The 20966-nt window shown below is 37.0% G+C and overlaps 1 protein-coding gene across 1 annotated transcript in view; it reads left to right on the top strand.

The window, feature by feature from the left end:
* The first annotated feature begins 1021 nt into the window (after nt 1–1021).
* The window catches only part of LOC115209113 (calpain-5-like), a 64433-nt gene continuing 44488 nt past the window's right edge, over nt 1022–20966 (top strand). Inside the window, exons 1-5 of the mRNA XM_029777240.2 lie at nt 1022–1152; nt 8080–8288; nt 14431–14623; nt 19433–19629; nt 20408–20485. Coding sequence (XP_029633100.1) covers nt 1114–1152; nt 8080–8288; nt 14431–14623; nt 19433–19629; nt 20408–20485 — 716 coding nt within the window. The 5' untranslated portion in view covers nt 1022–1113. The remainder of the gene's footprint in view (nt 1153–8079; nt 8289–14430; nt 14624–19432; nt 19630–20407; nt 20486–20966) is intronic.

The raw sequence follows: 20966 nt of genomic DNA, 5'->3' as shown, positions 1-20966 counted from the left end.
TGCACCAACCCTTCCTGCCATCGTTCCTCCTTACCCCCCCAACCTTCCCCACCCCTACCCATTCAAGTACCCCCCTACCCCGGATCCCTGTTGCCCCCGTGCCGCGGGCACGTTCAAAAGCCTTGAACCGATCGTGACCGATGCCGGCCCCCCGGCCCCTGTGCAGGTGGCACGTAAAAAGCACCCACTCCACTCACGGGTGGCTGGCGTTAGGAAGGGCATCCAGCCGTAGAAACTCTGCCAGATCAGACTGGAGCGCCCCTGGCTTCCCAGACCCCGGTCGAACCGTCCAACCCGTGCTAGCGCGGAAACGGAACGTTAAACGATGATGATGATTATGATGATATATGTATATATATATATATGTATTATATATGTATATATATATATGTAATATGTATATATATGTATATGTATATATATGTATATATATATGTTATAGTATATATAATGTATATATATATATATTATATATATATAATATGTATATATATATATATATGTATATATATATATATATGTATCTATATAATATATATGTATATATAGTATAATATATGTATATATATATATATGTATATATATATATATATAATATATATATATATATATATATATATGTATATATATATATATATAATATATATAAATATATGTATATATATCTATAAATATATGTATATGAACACTAATTTCTGTGAGATGAAGAATCAGGCCTGAAATGTTAGTCTACACTTACCATTTCTATATAGACTTATGATCTTTGTCAAAGTAGTATAATACATTATAAATCACAGTAAGCCAAATATTGGTCCATCAGCAATTTATTAAGTACTGAAATATACCTCCATTGAATTATAATTTAAGTAAAATGACATGAAATTTGTATTGAAACTGCATCACAAAGTAGATTCATTGGAAGTTTTTCTCTGTTGCTCATGACATTGATTTCTCTTAGTATTTTATCTGTTAAAAGAATTTTTTCACTCATTCTAATCTCAGAATTTTAATATTTTTTAGGATATATGTGAATCCCCAAAGTTGTTTGTTGAGGGAGCTCACAGTGGTGATGTTACCCAAGGATCAGTTGGTAACTGCTGGTTTGTTGCTGCTATGTCATGTTTAGCAAACTACAAAGACGTCTGGAATAGAGTAAATATTTAATTTTATTTTTGGTTATTTTTCATCCTTTGTAAATGTTCTAATAGTCATTGCAGTCTTTGAATTTATTTCTGTATATGAAACTCACTGTTTTTCTTGTTATTGTCATTGTTGTTGGTGACATTACTACTATTCTGTTGTTTTGTTATTCTTGTAATTGTTATTAGTACTACTTCTGTTGTTATTGCAAATCCTACTGAAAGTGTAGAAAACCTGTCTACATTTTCTTTCTACACTTTTCTTCATTTAAACCTACTCGTATTTACACTTACCTCTATTTGCACCATTTACTGTGTATATATGCAAATATACATAAATGTTTGTATATATATATAAATATATACAAGGGGAAGACCAAAATTATCCACACTTTTACCATAACATATCTTTATTATTGTCACACTGCCTTCTGCACATGGATGTTTATAGTTGGTAATATTGTGGTCCAGAGACGTGCAACCAAACGCATACCCTCCATCAGACACCTACCATATTCTGAGCACCTTGTTTCCCTGGGCATGGATTCACTGAAACTCCGGCGTCTGGCGACGGACTTGGTAAACACCCACAAAGTTATCAACCACCTCACCAACAACAACATTGAACACCTTTTGGATCTTCATGTGTCTAACACACGTGGACATGCCTACAAAGTCAGAAAACAATACAGCTCTCATGACTTTCGGAAACATTTTTTCACGCTCAGAGTTGCGGAAGCATGGAATAAACTGCCTGCGTCAGTTGTTGACTGCCATGACACTGCATCCTTTAAGGCCCTCATGCTTTCCGAAATCTGCCGAAACTACACCTGATTATATATACACTTAGATGAGTTGTAGTGCACCTGAGCACTGTACACAATTATTATTATTATTATTATTATAAAGTTTGAACCTGATTGCACCATTTTTTTTTCTGGCTTTACAGTGTAAGCAAACCTGCTCCACTAGTAATGTGCACCAAAGACGAACAAAGAAAAGTGATCCGATTTCTCTGGTCGGAAGATGTGTGAGGTGCTGAAATTCATCGGAGGATTTTACCACAATACAAGGACAGTGCACTACTATGTAGCAGTGTGTATGAGTGGATTGAGAAGTTTAAAAGTGGCCAGACAAGTGTGACACCTGAAGAGGAAGCAGGATGCCCATCAACCTCCACCTCTGATGAGAAGATTCAGCAAGCTTGAGATATAATATATATATTATATATATATATGTGCATATATACATGTATATATATATAATGCATATATATATATATGCATATGCATATATATATGTGCATATATATATATATTATATATATATATATATATATATATATTATATATTGTATATATATATGTGTGTGTGTGTGTGTTTATATATATATATAAATATATCCGCTGTATATCATATATAATATATGTGTGTGTGTATATATATATGTGCATATATATGTAAATTATATATGTACATATGAATATAATATATATATATATATATATATATATGTGCATATATATATATATGCATATATAGATATATATGCATATATATATATCACTTCATCTAGCTGAGGCCATGCTGGGGCACTGCCATTTGGTGTTGCTACATGATTTTACTTCACGAATGATTTTTAGTAATTGACATTTGGTGCATGAGAGAGTTTGATGCAGCTGCCCTCATCTGCACCTCCTGTCGTGAAGTTGGTTCATCTGGAACACCTGACAGGAAGAGGTCTAGCTTTATTTTAAAGACATCTGCATCCACCCCATGCAGGTATCTCAGGTCCTTTGGGAAGATATTGAAGAGCTGTGGACCTCTGAAGCCCAGGCTATCGCAGTATCTTGTCCTACATCTTGTTGGCAAATTTGGAGTCCTTGGCACTATGCAGTGGCGCCCAGTTCTAGTATTTGTCTCAATGCCAAAGTTTGGGACAAGTCCTTCCAGGATCTTCCAGATGTATATTATGGCATATCTTTCTCGCCTATACTCTAAGGAATAGAGTCTTAATCTCTTGAGTCTTTCCCAATAGCTTATATGCTGCACAGAGGCTATCTTCTTCATGTAGCTTCGTTGGATCACCTCAAGTTCTGTGATCAACTTGACACTGGATGGTGACCATAGCTGAGAGCAATAGTCAATTGGCTTAGGACAAGTGTCCTCCAGAGGACCATCATGGTTTCTTGGTCACTTGTTCTAAAAGCTCTAAGAATCCATCTGGTCAGCCACCTACATTTCATTGCCAATTTAGCAACATGCACATGAAAGGTTGCATCATTACTCATGTAAATACCCAGGTCTTGCACTGATTGTGCCTCTGGAATTGCAATCCCTCCAGGTCCAGTGTATTTATTGGGTATTGCATTTAGTTTTGCATGCTGATAGCATAAAGCTTGAAACTTTTCAGCATTGAACTGCATGCTATTCTTTTCAGCCCACTTGTATATTTTGTCCAACTCACATTGCAGGTGCTTAGTGTCTTCAGGGTTCTGTATTGCCTGTGAAACTTTTGTATCATCTGCATAACTTGTGATCGTGGCTCTCTGCGTGGCTGAGGGCATGTCTGAGAGGGCCATTATGAACAGTAGTGGTCCCAAAACAGTGCCTTGCGGAACACCGCTCACTATTTCCGTGTTAATGGAAGTGGCCCCATTGGCTACTACCACCTGACTTCTATCCTTCAGAAAGTCATGAAGCCATTCTCCCAATTTTCCAACTATGCCAAGATCACGCAGTTTGTGACATATCATTACATGATCGACTTTATCAAAGGCCTTTGCAAAGTCGAGATATATCACTTCCACATTTGAGTGGTTGAGTAGTTGTTTCAACACCCAGGCATAGTGTTGTAGGAGTTGAGTTAGGCAGCTTCTTCCTGGTCGGAAACCATGTTGGGTGTCAGGCAGCAAGTTATTTTCTTCAAGGAAGGTGATTAGTTTCCTTCTGACTATTCGTTCCATGACCTTGCTGATATGTGAGGTCAGAGAGATAGGTCTGTGGTTCTTGGTCTCCGCTCTGCTACCTCCTTTATGAATAGGGCATATTTCACCTTCCTTCAGTTTTCTTGGAATTTTGCCAGTGGCAAGGAAGCTCTGAAAGAGAAACTGCAGTGGTCTTGCTAGGACGCGCTTACATACTTTTAGAAGGATTGCTGGGAATTCATCGGGGCCAGTAGCTGAGGTTGGGTTCATTTCATCTATAGCCCTTATTACATCGTCTTCCTTTATATTGATGTAATTAATCATCGTTGCCTCTGATTTTATATCTGCAGTGGTAAAGAAGTCAGTTGGATTGCTGACTTGAAAATGCCCTAGGGGTGGAGTGAAAATACTTTTGACTTGCTCATTTAGTATTTCACTTATCCTCATTAGATTTTCTGTGAGTGTACCATCTTTTTCAAGGAGTTGCCCTATCCTACATTGCACCATAGCTGTTTCTTTGGCAAACTTGTAGAAAGCTCTGGGGTTAGATTTTATGTTGTCTATAGCCCAGGCTTCTTTGTCTGCTCTTTCCCTGTGAGTGTACCATCTTTTTCAATCTATATATATATATATATATAAATTAAATTAGAGATAAAACCACTATTAGGCAAATCAAACAGTGAAAAACATAAGCCAAAACATATATATATGTATGTATATATATATGCATATATGGATCTTTTCTATTCTGAAGCCAGTTTTTTCAAATTTTTCCTACTGAACCAAACAATTTGAAACTTCGTATACTGGTAGAATGTGTCAAAAGTAAACTTAATTGTAAACCAGAATGAAAATGGAATTGTAACTTCTAAGTTTAACGTTGTTTAATAATTAGAATTTTAACCAATGATATTCCGTCATTCGGCTTTATTTTATTTACTCCGTCTCGACCACCAATTTCGTGACGTATTAAACATCTTAAATGTAAACAAAGCGCTTTCGTTTGCTATTAAGAAGTGGCATCTCCGCCGAGGTCGATTTTGCCTTTCATCACACACACACACACACACACGCTCACACACGCATATATATAATTATACATACATTACACGCACGCACACACACACACATATATATATGTGTATATATATATATATATATCATCAGTTTAATTATATAAGGCTCACACATTTTAGATATTTAATACATCCGCAGGAATATGTGTGTTTATTTATTTCATAAATATTTACATACATATATGAACATACATGTATACAGATAGATAGATAGATAGATAGATAGATAGAGAGAGAGAGATAGGGAGAGGGAGAGAGAGAGAAAAGGACAGACAGACAGAAAAAAAGGAGGACGTTTTATTTCAATGAGTTCAAGCAAGATAAATGTAATATAGTAAGAGAGGGGGAGGCAGACAGACTTACAAAGAGAGAGCAGACTACGTCAAAACTGCTTTCACACGTCACACTAACAGATCGCAGTAACGTTTTACATATGAAAACAAGCAATCTCATTGGTTAAAATTCGCAGTTTTAATCTACGATTAAAGTCATAAAATAGATTTTTCTCAAATAAACTAGTTCCAACTGGCGAATAAACTAGTTCCACTCTATGAGTACACGAAGTTTCAAATTATTTAGTTAACTAGAAAGATCTGGGGTCCTGGCCACGATATTGAAAAGATCCGCATATATATATAATATATATATATATATATATATATATTATATATATACATATTCATATATATATGCATATATATATATGTGTGTGTGTGTGTATATATATATATATACAACTAATGTAGGATAAAAAGTTTTTCGAAAAAAAATCTTATCAATGGCCAGCATATCAAAAAATACCTTTAAAAGTTAAATTTATAAATAACTTATAAAATAAGGGCAAAAGAAAAATTCTAATGCCAAATATTCCGAAAAAAAGACAAAATTGTCCATAACCATTATAATTTATGCGTCTTGAAACAATACATCCAAAATAGAAAATCTTCGGCACATCTTGAGACACGTGTGATTCGAACTAGAAACTTTCACCGAGTGACAGAATCCGGAAGTGAACACTTAAATTTACAACTAATGTAGGGTAAATTTTTTTTTGAAAAAAAATTTTTGGGGCGTATTTGGCATTAGAATTTTTATTTTGCCCTTATTTTATAAGTTTAATATATATATATATATATATATATATATTTATATACACACACACACACACATATATATATATATGTGTGTGTGTGTGTATATATGTGCATATATATATATATATATATATATATATATATATATATGCATACATTGATATCTGAGGGTATAAGAAAGATTGTGTGCATATAAATAAGCCGTCCCGTGAGCCATGAACTAACTTCATTTGTCGGGTCATCACAGTCACAGCATATCTCAGAGGTCTTCGTCATTTCCTCTGTGAGGCCCTACGTGCCACCGGCACGGGTATCACTACTACAATATCCATTCGGTTTTTGTTTTGTTTTGATGTTGATGTGCTTGACACAATAGGTCTCCTCAAGTACAGCAGGCCGTCCTGCAAGCCAGAACTCACTTCTTTTGTCGGGTCTTCAAAGTCACAGCATATCTCCAGACGTCTCGGTCTTTTGTCATAGCCTCTGTGAGGTTCAACGTACAAAGGTCATGCTTGACCACCTCGTGCCATGTCTTCCTGGGTCTACCACTATCCCAGATTCCTTCAACATTTTGGGAGTGGCACTTCTTCACACATCTCTCCTCATCCATCTATAGTACATGACCATACCAACACAAACGTCTCTCCTGCATGCTGCATCTGATACTTCTTATGCCCAACATTACTCTCGGGGCGTTTACACTCTGTCGTTTATGGACACTGACATTACACATCCAGCAGATCATGCTAGCTTCATTTCTTTCAAGCCTACGCATGTTCTCCACAGCCACAGCCCATGTTTCACTGCTGTGAAGCAAGGTAGTTCGCACACATGCGTCGTACAATCTACCTTTCACTCTAAGCGAGAGACCCTTTGTCGCCAGTAGGGGAAGAAGCTTCCTAAACTTTGCCCAGGCTATTCTTATTCTAGTGGTAACACTCTCTGAGCATCCACCTCCACTACTAACTTGGTCACTTAGGTAGCGGAAATTATCAACTACTTCTTGTTTCATCCCCTGGAGTGTGATGGAATCTGTTTTCTGAGTATCTGTGGTGTCTATTGCTCCTGTGCATCTGCCGCACATGAAAGCTATCTTCTCAGTCAATTTTCCTTTGATTTGTATATGTGTAAAACAAAAGCATAATTTTTTCGTAGCTGTCGCCAGTACCGCCTGACTGGCCCTCGTGCCGGTGACATGTAACAGCACCCACTACATTCTTGGAGTGGTTGGCATTAGGAAGGGCATCCAGCTGTAGAAACTCTGCCAGATCAAGATTGGAGCCTGGTGCAGCCATCTGGTTTGCCAGTCCTCAGTCAAATCGTCCAACCCATGCTAGCATGGAAAGCAGACGTTAAACAGTGATGATGATGATATGTATGTGTGTGCAGATATATATACATATACAACACAGAATAGATAAACAAAAAACTTTAAACTGTTAAATCGAAGTATATTTAAAGAACCTGAAGTGACTGCACTGGTATTTGCAGTAGGGTTGCAATTGCAATGGTTATTAATCAGTGCCGTTGAAACATGTGTTGGTCTATGTAAAGCTATATATATATATATCAAAAGAATTAAAGGAAACGCTATGCAAGTTTGTAATAATCCTTATTACTAATATTGTTTATATATATATATATACAGGTGCTATAATAGTCTGGTATGGCACTCAATATACTCCTAGAACTAGTAGCAATAGATAGAAAGAGAGCCTGTAACTGGCTCTGAGTTTTGAAGCTAAGTTCAATCATTCAAACATTTTGACCCCCTCCCTTCAATTTATAGTCTATTTGTAAAAATGTATTTTAAATATTTTAATTTATTTTTGTCCGTTTCCAGGTAATTCCTGACCATGAAACACAAGACTGGAATTCTGAAAAACCTGAAGAATATGCAGGAATTTTTCATTTTCGCTTTTGGCGTTATGGTGAATGGCTTGACGTTGTAATTGATGACCAACTTCCAACTCGGAATGGTCAACTTCTTTTCATCCACTCCAAAGAAAGAAATGAATTTTGGAGTGCTCTTCTTGAAAAAGCTTATGCCAAGTAATTTCCTCTACTATAATATTAATTGCCTTTGATTAAACACAGCCCATTGTTGTATGATTTGAATATCTATTGGAGCTGCTGCTGTATAGTACTAATACTTGCTTTCATACCCCCCTACAGGAATAAAATTTTAATTTCAGAGTATAGAATGGAAAACAAAATACAGTAAAGAATTGGGTCATCCCTTAAATAATGCGTTTTTTTTCAATTGCATGAAGTAAAGTTGTAGGGGAACAGGATAACCTACCTGCACCAACTTGCTGTAGAAGCAAGTAGTAATTTTTCCTTGTCCTTCTTCTTAGTGTGAGTTTTGAAGAGTGCAGTTCAATTTTAACAGTTATTCAATCACAAAGCTTCGGTTGGCTCGGGGCTATAGTAGAATACACCTACCCAAAGTGCCACGCAGTGTACCATTATTACTAATTCCCTACATCTCCCTTTTTAAGTTTTTCTTAGGAAGTGTCATTTTATTTAGCAATAATTTTTTTATTCACCCCCACCTCCCTTTTTTGAGTTCTTTTTTTCATACTATGTAATATTTTTTGTGCTTGGCATCTATTTTCAGGAACTCTGTTTTCTTTTCCTCTCACTTTTACACCTGGGTTCAATCACCTGTTGTGGCATTGGTACTTGGAATGTATCTTACAATCATTCGATTGGTTCCTCCAACTTCTTTGGTTTGCTTTCCACGAATCTCTTTTCTATGCCTTTGCTACTTTTTACTCGATACATGCATTTGGTAATTATGCCATGTTCCCAATTATGTTTTCCATTCTTGTATGTCCTCATATACACCTTTTCACCAACTTTAAAGAATTTTGCTATGGTTTCCCTGACACTTTTTCTCTTTTCTTGCCAGGTAGCAGTTTATCAAAGACTGATTTTACTTTCTTTGCAAACATCGGCTCCGCTGGTGATCTACCTGCTGGTGTATTTGGATTTGGTGTCACATGGTACACTCTTAAAAACTGTTGTAGAGCCACCTCATCCGTGACTTCCTTATTTGATTTTCTAAGGGCACTTTTGAAGGTATCAACAAAGCGTTCTGCCTGTCCATCAGATCTATGATGGTATGGTACCATAGTTATGTTCTACCACAAAGTTTCATTGTCAGACACTATCTTGTCTGGGATGCCCAATCTTGCAAACAATTCATGTAAACAATTTATCACAGTTGAGGAGGTTGGTTTTTCACACTTACAAATTTTAGGCCATTTCAGAAAACTATCAACTACCACTCAGTTGTAAGAACCATTTAAAGGACCAGTGAAATCAATGTGTAGTCTCAACCATGGAACATCTACTTTTGAACAATGTTTAGTTTTTATCAGGGGCAATTTTTGATTTCATTTTGGTTTACATATTGGTATTTCACTTTGTTTTACTGCAATTTTGTGTTTCCGTCCCTCAGCCGCATTTGAATCTTTAACTGAACCAATTATATTCCCACTTAAAACACCTATGGGCATATTCCACAACTTCAATAGTTCCATCCACTCTGTGACAAATAAATTAAGTGAACTTTTTAGCACATATATCTTTGCCTTTTTTGTTTGACTTCGAAATGTTACATTACATGTGAATTTACGAAAAAAATATGATCTTTTCCCTGTAACACAATGTGCTACCTTTTTAGATTTAATTAATTTCAGCTTACCGACATATTTCCTCATTTTTTCGTTTATAATAATATCACTACCAGTGTCCAGTTACCTTTTAATGCTTGTATTTCTGATTTTCACCTTCATGAATTTTCTCATTATATTGCCAATTTCTTCCAATGTCATACTATTTATTTTTTCCTTTGTTCTGAAGATTTGTCATCTTTGTTCTACAGTGCATCTTTATATGTCCTATATTACCACAGCAAAAGCACTCTACTTTTTTAAATACCTCCACATGCAAAACATGGGATTATTTCCTGATTTTTGTTGTATTTTTCAGAAAACACTTTATCTCTATTCTGACTATTTCACGTTTGCTTTACTTGGAAACAATCTTTACATTCAGTTTCCTCCCTGCCGTGTCTTAATTTCACTATCCTTTCACATTCTTCTGACACTTGCTGTAGGGTTACATCCTGGTCTTGTTGCAGCCTTGCAAGAATTCTAGTTCTGACTTCTGTGTCCTTTTCAGTAGTAAGTCTCTGTGTAAAAATCAAGCATTTGAACATGTTTGGCATTAATTCGCCCAGCTTAAACTTCTTGCATCCCCTGTTTACTCTACCAGTGTATGTGATGTAATCCTCACCATTGTTTTTCTCTATGTTCAGACACTTCCAACATGTGTTGAACAATGAGCTTTTTTCACTGAAAATTTTACACAATATATCCATTGTGTCATTAAAGTTTATGTCCGAAGGTTTTCTTGGGTGTACATAATTACTGTATTGTTCATGTTCTGTTGCTGCCAGTTTTCTCAAGTTTGTGTTTTCATCTTGTCCTAATCTTTACATTCTTTCTCAAAGATTTGCTCTCATCTTCTGTAGTATGCCTTGAAGGTAACTCCTTCATTAGATTCGTATTTGAAGTCTGTTATTGAATTCACAATATAGTCTGTCAAGAACACTTTTTTTGATATTCCTGATGACTTCAGTAATTGCAGCATTTGTTGCTGCAATATTACTTGTTGTTGTTGTTGTTGCTTCTGTTGTTGCTCTTGCAGTTGTATCTGCTGCTGTTGTTGTTCTTTCAGTTGCTGTTGTTGCTGTTTTTGCAACTCGAGTAAACCAGCGAACAAATTTTCCATAATTTTCCAATTTTTTTTTGGAAAATTTTCATAACAAAACTTTGTGAGTTTATTAACTCCTCTTCAAGTTTCTAGTAACTCCATATGAATTGGCTTATCCTCATGGATTATTATAACGCCCACTTCGGTATACAGTATATTTAGTAAAATCAGTAAAGACACAATTATCTCTAACTGCCTATTACGTACTCTGGTTCTTCATGTACTTCTCTTATAGTGACTAGGTTATTCCACTTGTCATGAGGGAGGGGTGTACCATTATTACTAGTTTCCTATAACAATTATATAATCTTACTTCCATCAGTATTTTGACAAAATTTATAAGTTTACTCCATGTATATTCCTGTTATGCAAATTACCTACACAATCAGCAAAGTGGTAGAATACATGGTGATAGGTAGTAGAAATAAATGAATAGAAATGAAGGTGGATCAGAGAGTGTAGAGGAAGTCATGCTTTTCCTTCATACATATATTTCTTTACTACCCACAAGGGGCTAAACACAGAGGGGACAAACAAGGACAGACGAACGGATTAAGTCGATTATATCAACCCCAGTGCGTAACTGGTACTTAATTTATCGACCCTGAAAGGATGAAAGGCAAAGTCGACCTCAGCAGAATTTGAACCCAGAATGTAACGGCAGACGAAATACGGCTACGCATTTCGCCCAGCGTGCTAACGATTCTGCCAGCTTGCCACCTTTTCCTTCATACATAGGCAGGTACACACCTGCACACACAACTGTTTACATACATATATACTCGCAGCAAAGAAGAGAGAAAGAAGTTCTGCAGACTCAGCATCAATAACAACACTAGGCACTACAACAATGACTACAACAATAATAATAGCAAGAATATCAACTACTGTACAAACAGCTACTGTCGTAAATATAAAGTAAAGAATGTAGGGGTAAGTTCATTGACATATTTATAATATCAGCTTCAAATAACCAGCTCTCTGGCAGAAAATAGAGCACATGTTCATAAGAATTTTCATAGTCTTTAGTGAGCAACTAGTGTACTGACCATACCTTACTCTTTCACTTGCACACATTAGCCATCCCACAGACCATTACCTACCTACTCCCTTGCACACTATATCATAGTTAAACATCCATCCATATATATGTATATATAGGTACACAAACTCACACACACACACATATACACTCGTCTACGTACCTATGTTCACATAGTAATTACATACACTCATATATAAACTCTTCCTTGATTATCACATCATTTGGCAACAAGACTTAAGTTACTTCTACTCATCTTGCCTACATGCATTCCCATCATTGTGTGTGAGAATATAAGTTAGTTGGTTTCCACAAAGCAATAGTTGATTACCCAGGTATATTATGTAATTCTGTTGAGTCCAGCAACTTAATAGACCCACATGGTTTGCAGTTCTAGAGGATACACATTGCATTCCATGGAAGAGTGTATTAAGTGTAATCCAGGCTAATTTCCTAGGCATTGTACTTCTTTGATCAGATGATTTTCAAGCTGCTTGGTGTATCACATTCTCCATTTTTATGGATCTTGTTATTTCTAGTAGTCACAATCTGGTACCCCATAAAAAACAAATGTTGCTGATACAAGCACAGATGTGGTATATACATAGGTAGATAGGATGGGAAAAGGGTTTGTACATAGGTATACACACAGGGTGTGTATACCTATGGTGAGCTGGCAGGGTGGTGAGCTGGCAGAAACGTTAGCATGCCAGGCTAAATTTCGTCTGCCGTTACGTTCTGAGTTCAAATCCCGCCGAGGTTGACTTTGCCTTTCATCCATTCGGGGTCGATAAATTAAGTACCAGTTATGCATTGGGGTCGATATAATCGACTTAATCAGTTTGTCTGTCCTTGTTTGTCCTCTCTGTGTTTAGCCCCTTGTGGGTAGTAAAGAAATAGGTATACACACAGTGATGTTTAGGTAGAAAGTATTACTAAATCATACTGAATGTAAAAAAAAAAAACATGAGAAAAGCATGGCTATTAATCCTACATCAATGTAAGACCAGCAGTGTGCTAGTGTATGACCTCATAGTTCAGATAGTTCCCAGTCTGGTAATTCTGGAAAATTCTACTCTTATGGTGGGTACTGCAAATTCTTAATGCACTCATCATCATCATCATTGTTCAACATCTGCTTGCCATGCTGGCATGGGTTTCACAGTTTGACTGAGGACTGGCAAGCCAGGACGCTGCATCAGACTCCAATCTAATCTGGCAAGGTTTCTACAGTTGGATGCCCTTCCTAATGCCAATCACTCTGAGAGTGTTGTGGGTGATTTTTTTGTGCCACCAGCATGGGGGCCAGTTACATGTCACTGGCATCAACCACTCTCAACTGGTGCTTTTTACATGCCATTGGCATGGGTGCTATTCAGGCAGCACTGGCATCGGCCATGACTATGATTTCACTTAACTCAAAAGGTTTTCTCAAGCACAGCATAATGCCCGACAATTGAAGGGTACTTTTAAATGGGCCAGTTATGCGACACTGGTATTGGCCACGGCTACAACCTGACTTGGCTTGCCAGGTCTCCTCAAGCACAACACATCTTCAAACTTGTCATTGCCTCTGTGAGGCCCAACATTTGAAGTTCATGCTTCACCACCTCATTCCATATCTTCCTGGATCTACATCTTCCACAGGTTTTCTCTTCTCTTATGGTGTGACACTCATTACATTTATTAAGAAGGTATCTACTATTAACCAATATAATCTCTAAATTCTCTTTTGTACTTGACTCACATGGACATCTACCTCTGTGACACAGTATGGTACATCTCAGTGCTGGATATTTCAATTTAAAGCTTATCTTATGAGCATCCAAATAATGGATCTATTCAGCCAATGAAGTAGAGTGCATAATCTCAGGCTGGAGAAGTGTTTTTGAAAAGAAAAGCAAAGTTTCCCAGGATTAACTCTGGCACCTATGTAAGGTTTACTTCTATTGTGTGTCAACACATCACATTTATATACTACATTTGTATGTATGCAATACCTACCCATGGGATAATCTGCAGAAGTTCTGAAGTCACACCCAAAGGGTGGGGAATCAGGGCAAACAAGTTTAAACCTGTATATTTATGTTATATATGTACTGGTGTGCATATGTGTGTGGCGGGGTTTAGTAAATACCACTGTATATGGCAATGTTCCCCTTTCTACATTGCTGGTCCTCTGAATAATTCACTTATGTTTATTGACTTCTAGTGTTAATTTTCTGATCTACTCTCTGTGTGTGTGTGTGTGTTCGCATGTAACTCGGGAGAAATCAGTCTGTTTGATTAACATCATATGAAGACAGTAACTTGTGTACCTCACCCTATGGACCCAATGTCATTTTGGAACTCTATTTTTATTTTTAGGTTGTTTGGAAATTATGAAGTCCTTGATGGTGGAGAACTTGCTGAAGCTCTGGAAGATTTCACAGGAGGCGTGTCTGATACTATGAACATACAAACAATGGAAGTAGCAGAGAAAATGGAGGAGAGAACAGCATTATTTGAACGCATGAAAAAAGAAATGGATCGTAATTCTCTAATGGCAGCCTCAATTCCTGTAAGTTGCTGTTTTGGTTTGTAGCAGTTTAAGGTTTATGATAATTTGGATATGAAACATATGAGCACGGTAGCACAGGTCTTTGTTGCTTTGGATCCATAGCTCCTTCAGAACCACATCTAATTAGATGCATAACAGCTTCTGTCATTTACATCTGTGATAGTTTGAGCACATAATCTTTTGTCTAAGCTAGGCAGTTTGAATTGGTAGAGATTCAAGGTCCACAACAGCTTTGGTTTGCAGCAACTTAGAAGTTGTGGAGTTTTGGGTTCGCAGTAGTTTGAGGTCAATGATAATTTATGCTTTTGTGAGTTCTTTTTATACTTACCTTGTGTCTGTTAAGTGGAACTATAAATTACAAACAAGATTTATTAGTTTCACCTTCATGATTGTTATCATTTTACAATCCATTTTTCTCTACTTGCATGGATTGGATAAGCCCTCTTCAACACAGCTTCTGACCTCTTGTATTTCTTTGTCATCTCGTTCTTGAGGTTCATTCACTTGAGATCAGTCCCATATCTTCCTTAAACTTTCTTTTTCAGAGGTTCCTTCCACATAAGCTCTGTAGTTGATTATTTCTATCATCTTTACTCTTGTTGCTGTTGATGATGATACTGTTACAACAATCACCAGTCATGTCACATTCCTTGATCACATATCTGCTTAACAATTGCTCACCTAGGGCTTAACATTATCAACGACCAGATTAACTATGTAAGTGACTAGTGTGTGCCTTATTTCACTGGATATTTCCAACATCTCAACAACTAATGATGATTTACCAACTTTCCTTGCCTTCATATCCTATCATGCTTTCAACTATATATCTGTTGACTTCAGTATCTTGTCCCTCTGTTGATCCTTTATGGAGTAGTCCCTCTGCATACATTAAGCAACCTTCCATTAATATTCATGTGCCTCTCTTTGGTGTCTGGAGTGGAGGAGTGTGACACTATTATTCCTTACATTCTTTTCCGTAGTCATGTATCATCACATTGCTTTGTGATTCAGAACATTTCACACCTCAGATCCTTCTGTCACAAACCTTTGGCTAATTTCTACTTAATAACAACGTCACATTATTTGATTGACCTTTTCTTATGAATAGGAAGTTTCATGTCTATATAATAAATTATTATTATTGCTGTTTATTGTGGTCAGCTGTGTTTCACATAGATCTGCTTAGAAGATATTATTTTTCTGGGTTCATTTGATGGGAAAAAGTCTTTTGTTCTTTGTATCATTAAAGATTTCAAATATTTAATCATCTTCGCCATTATCTAAGGTGAAATGGTTTCTTTGAACAACATCACATTTTTAACTGTATAAATATTTTTGTATGATACCTTCGTATTATTTATTTGTGATCTAAATTGGCCACAAATGTATTAATAGGAGGAGGTATCAGCTATAATAGCAGCATCAGAGAATGCTCTGCTCCTGACCTCACTCCCACTCAGAATACTGACAACAACAAAGACATAAAAAAAAAAGATAAAGAAAGAAAAGGCAGTTATAAACACAACCAATTACAATTTGAGAAACGCTGTGAAAGAAGTGCTGAAAATACAAACTTAAATGACGATCACAAAAAGGAAAAACAACAACAATTCATGTTTTATTGGCGTTGCGAATCAAAAAGCAAATATGAGAAAACTTCTGGCAAAAAGACATATATATGTAAAGTGCCGGTGGCACGTAAAAAGCACCATCCGTTCATGGCCGTTGCCAGCCTCGCCTGGCCCCCATGCTGGTGGCACATAAAAAGCACCATCCGATCGTGGCCGTTTGCCAGCTCCATCTGGCACCTGTGCCGGTGGCACGTAAAAAGCACCCACTACACTCATGGAGTGGTTGGCGTTAGGAAGGGCATCCAGCTGTAGAAACATTGCCAGATCAAACTGGGCCTGGTGCAGCCTTCTGGCTTCCCAGACCCCAGTTGAACCGTCCAACCCATGCTAGCATGGAAAGCGGACGCTAAACGATGATGATGATGTATGACAAAGAAGACAGCTAAGGAATTTACCCAAGAAAGTGTAAGGGGTAAGTGACATACCACTAGGGGGCATTCTTATGCACTTAGGGGATCTCCTCCTCTTGCACAATTTCCAGAGAACCACCAGTGAAAACTCCAGGAATGGCAGGAGAAATCACTTTGCACATAGTCCTAGAAACAAGCCTACACACGCTGTGTCCCTTAACAGCAGCAACCAGTAGTACCACTCCATCTTTGTGTAACAAAGAAGAAACAGTGGAAAAGTGTGTACAAACTGTTGAAAAAAAAACACTAAAGAGAAAAAGTTTTTAAAAATCTCAAATAAAGATCAACATAAAAAGACTAAAATGGATTAAAATGGATTAAATTGGATTAAATGGATTAAATTGATTAAATGGATTAAAATGGATTAAATGGATTAAAATGGATTAAAAAGACTAAAATGGATAATGAGGAAGCATCTCCCACAAAACATGATGCCCTCCCCAGAAATATAGCAGAGAAGAGGAAGAGGAGGATGAATAACTGAGGTTCACTTTCCTTCAAAAATCAAGCATCTGTGGTGTCAGAAATGATGTAAAAAAATAACACAGGTACAGTCAGGTTCGGAATACAGATAAAGATAGGTTGTTATCCAAAATGACACTGAGACATTGCAACTCCAGCTAACTCAAAAAAATGTTGACTGGTACTTTTGGATACATAAGACAAGATAAACAATTAGTACAATTAGTAGGCTGGAAGGCATAGATGTAGGGGTTTGCTAATGTAACCTAGTCAGTATTTTTTAAAAATTATATTTTGTTTTAATTATTGCATTATTGTTACTTATTTACTTATTTATTTATGTAATTGCAAATATTTGTGTCGTAAAGTTTTCTATTCGTTTATTTATGCATCTCTTTCTCTTTGTATAGAATATCTGTCCCTATACTCTTTTACTCTTTTATTTGTTTCAGTCATTTGACTGCGGCCATGCTGGAGCACCGCCTTTAGTCAAGCAAATCGACCCCGGGACTTATTCTTTGTAAGCCCAGTACTTATTCTATCGGTCTCTCTTGCCGAACCGCTAAGTGACGGGGACGTAAACACACCAGCATCGGTTGTCAAGCAATGCTAGGGGGACAAACATAGACACACAAACAAACACACACACACATATCATCATCATCATCATCATCATTTAGCATCCGTTTTCCATGCTAGCATGGGTTGGACGGTTCAACTGGGGTCTGGGGAGCCCGAAGGCTGCACCAGGCCAGTCAGATCTGGCAGTGTTTCTACAGCTGGATGCCCTTCCTAACGCCAACCACTCCGAGAGTGTAGTGGGTGATTTTATGTGCCACCGACACAGGTGCCAGACGAGGCTGGCGAACGGCCACGCTCGGATGGTGTTTTTATGTGCCACCGACACAGGTGCCAGACGAGGCTGGCAGACGGCCACGCTCGGATGGTGTTTTTATGTGCCACCGACACAGGTGCCAGATGAGGCTGGCGGACGGCCACGATCGGATGGTGTTTGTTACGTCCCCAAAGCACGGAGGCCAGTCTATCGGTACTGGCTACGGCCACGTTCGGATGATTTTCTTGTGTGCCATCGGCACTGGTACCACCGGCACTGGTACCACCGGCACTGGTACCACAAAGATACAAATTCCAAATTCCATACAATTCCAAATTCCATACAATTCCAAATTCCATTGATGTTCACCACAAGATACAATTCCATATATATGTATATATATATATATATATATATATATATATATATATATATATATACATATATACGACAGGCTTCTTTCAGTTTCCGTCTACCAAATCCACTCACAAGGCATTGGTCGGCCCCGGGGCTATAGCAGAAGACACTTGCCCAAGATGCCACGCAGTGGGACTGAACCCGGAACCATGTGGTTGGCAAGCAAGCTGCTTACCACATCGATCTCTTCAAGCCCTTATGGCTAATAAAGATTATCATTATTATTATTGTAATTGTTATTATTTTTTCATCTCTCTGGAGGCAATGGTAGTGAGTAACTCTCCCATCTCTCAAAATTGTTGACCTTGTGTCTAAATTGGAAATCATTGTTAGTTTGAAGATGGCAATAGTAGAAAGCCTTACAGCATTTAGTTTCATTCCTTTAAAGTCTGAGTTCAAATCATCAAGTGTTGACTTGAATTATATTTCTAGTGTTGATGAAAATTCTTACCTCATATTAAGTGTTTTAGCCCAGACCACATTTACCTCTCATCAACTTGTGAAACTCTTTGGTCTGTTGGATGTGTTGCCTTTTTTATTCTTTTACTTGTTTCAGTCATTTGACTGCGGGCCATGCTGGAGCACCACCTTTAGTCGAGCAAATCGACCCCAGGACTTATTCTTTCTAAGCCTAGTACTTATTCTATCGGTCTCTCTTGCTGATCCGCTAAGTGACGGGGACGTAAACACACCAGCATCAGTTGTCAAGCGATGTTGGGGGGACAAACACAGACACACAAACATATACATACACGCGTGCACACACACATGCGCACACACACACACATGACGGGCTTCTTTCAGTTTCCGTCTACCAAATCCACTCACAAGGCTTTGGTCAGCCCAAGGCTATAGTAGAAGACACTTGCCCAAGGTGCCATGCAGTGGGACTGAACCCGGAACCATGTGGTTGGTAAGCAAGCTACTTACCACACAGCCACTCTTGCGGCTGAAAAATATGGAACGTTTCATGAAAGCTTTAGATGTTATCAGTTGCTGATGTTATTGCTGGTGGTTCTTTATTTTATACCCATGTGTGTATCTGTTTTAGGCAGCGTCTAGTGAAGAAATGGAAGCCACTTTGGATTCTGGTTTGGTGAAAGGCCACGCTTATGGACTTACTTGTGTTAAGAATATCCATTTAGAAGGTTCAGGCTTGTTTGGGATGTTTGGAAGAGAGAAGATGCCGATGGTTCGTCTTCGCAATCCATGGGGTCAATGTGAATGGAAAGGAGCCTTTAGTGATGGGTAAGTGACATTCTTTCAGTTGACTGTCAAGAATATTGGACATGAAATTTAATGTAAGTGATAATTCTAAACTAAGAAATTATTAATTTTATTTTGTTCTTTCTTTTTTACATCATTGATTTTAGGATTGAGCTTTTGGTTTTAGAAAGTAAAGATTGATTTGAATAGAACCTTTACACTAGAGTTGAACAGTTTCTGACCAATGCATAAACAACCAGAAAGTTACTGAGACCAACTGTATATGCACTAAATGCTCTATATTATTTTTTTAATTACTTATGTAGATGTTAACTTTTATGTTCAAAGTTCATCAATTGAAATTTAAATGTGTATCACAATAATTGAACAAAAAAATATTCTCTATTCAGTTTTACTTTACATCATTTGTTCCTTATTTGTGTGCACATGTGCACACAAATGAGCACAGTTTTGAGAGAATGGTGTCTGTGACTCAGTTTCCATACCTTATTGAAGCTCTTTCATTTTTTACTTACATTTTTGTTGCCGCTAAACAAGACCAAGAAAATCCTACAATCTTATTTGTCTTCCTCCCCTATAAACCAGATTGTTATTTTAAATTATATCTAAGTTTAAATGTTAATGTAATTTAAACACTAAGTTTAAATTGCATTTTTAAATACTAACTTTGGAAAATTTATTTATTAAGAAATTCTTGTTTATTTTTATCTGAAAAGAAATTACTCATGTCTGGACATCTGTCCTTGGGATATTTTTGATTTTAATGCCATCAGGATTTTTCTTACCTTTTTCTCTCCAGGTCACCAGAATGGCAAAAAATTGACAAAAATGATCGAAGTAAAATTGGATTAACATTTGAAGATGATGGTGAATTTTGGTAAGATTCTAAATTAAGAATTTTATTTAGCTACATTTAACTTAATCAAAACATTTCCAAATATGATAGATGTAATGAGATAATACAAATGTTGTGGAAATGTAATTCTTACGACACCTGTAGAGAAACATTACAAGATAGTACAGGTGCATTAAAGATGATAGACAGACTAAAAACGTTTTACATTTTTTAAAAATTTTATTAAGTTATTTAGATAATAAGATCATGACTTGGCTCTGTTCAGAATTTGATTTGCTGAGTGAAAGTTTTGTTAAAGGGAAATGAAATGCTAGAGAATTACATTCATAGACACACTAGATTAGCAACAGTTTCTTTCATATATTGACCATTGTAATAGAAGTACAATATACATTCAAGTACTGACCACAGAAAAATTTTCCAGTTTTCATCTGTAATAAATATTTTGAATGATATTAGGATAAGTATTTCTTCTGGCTACATAGCAGAATGTAGATGGGAG

This window comes from Octopus sinensis, linkage group LG3 (genome assembly GCF_006345805.1).
Source record: "Octopus sinensis linkage group LG3, ASM634580v1, whole genome shotgun sequence".
NCBI classification, from domain to species: domain Eukaryota; kingdom Metazoa; phylum Mollusca; class Cephalopoda; order Octopoda; family Octopodidae; genus Octopus; species Octopus sinensis.
This window is presented reverse-complemented; position numbering and strand designations above follow the sequence as displayed.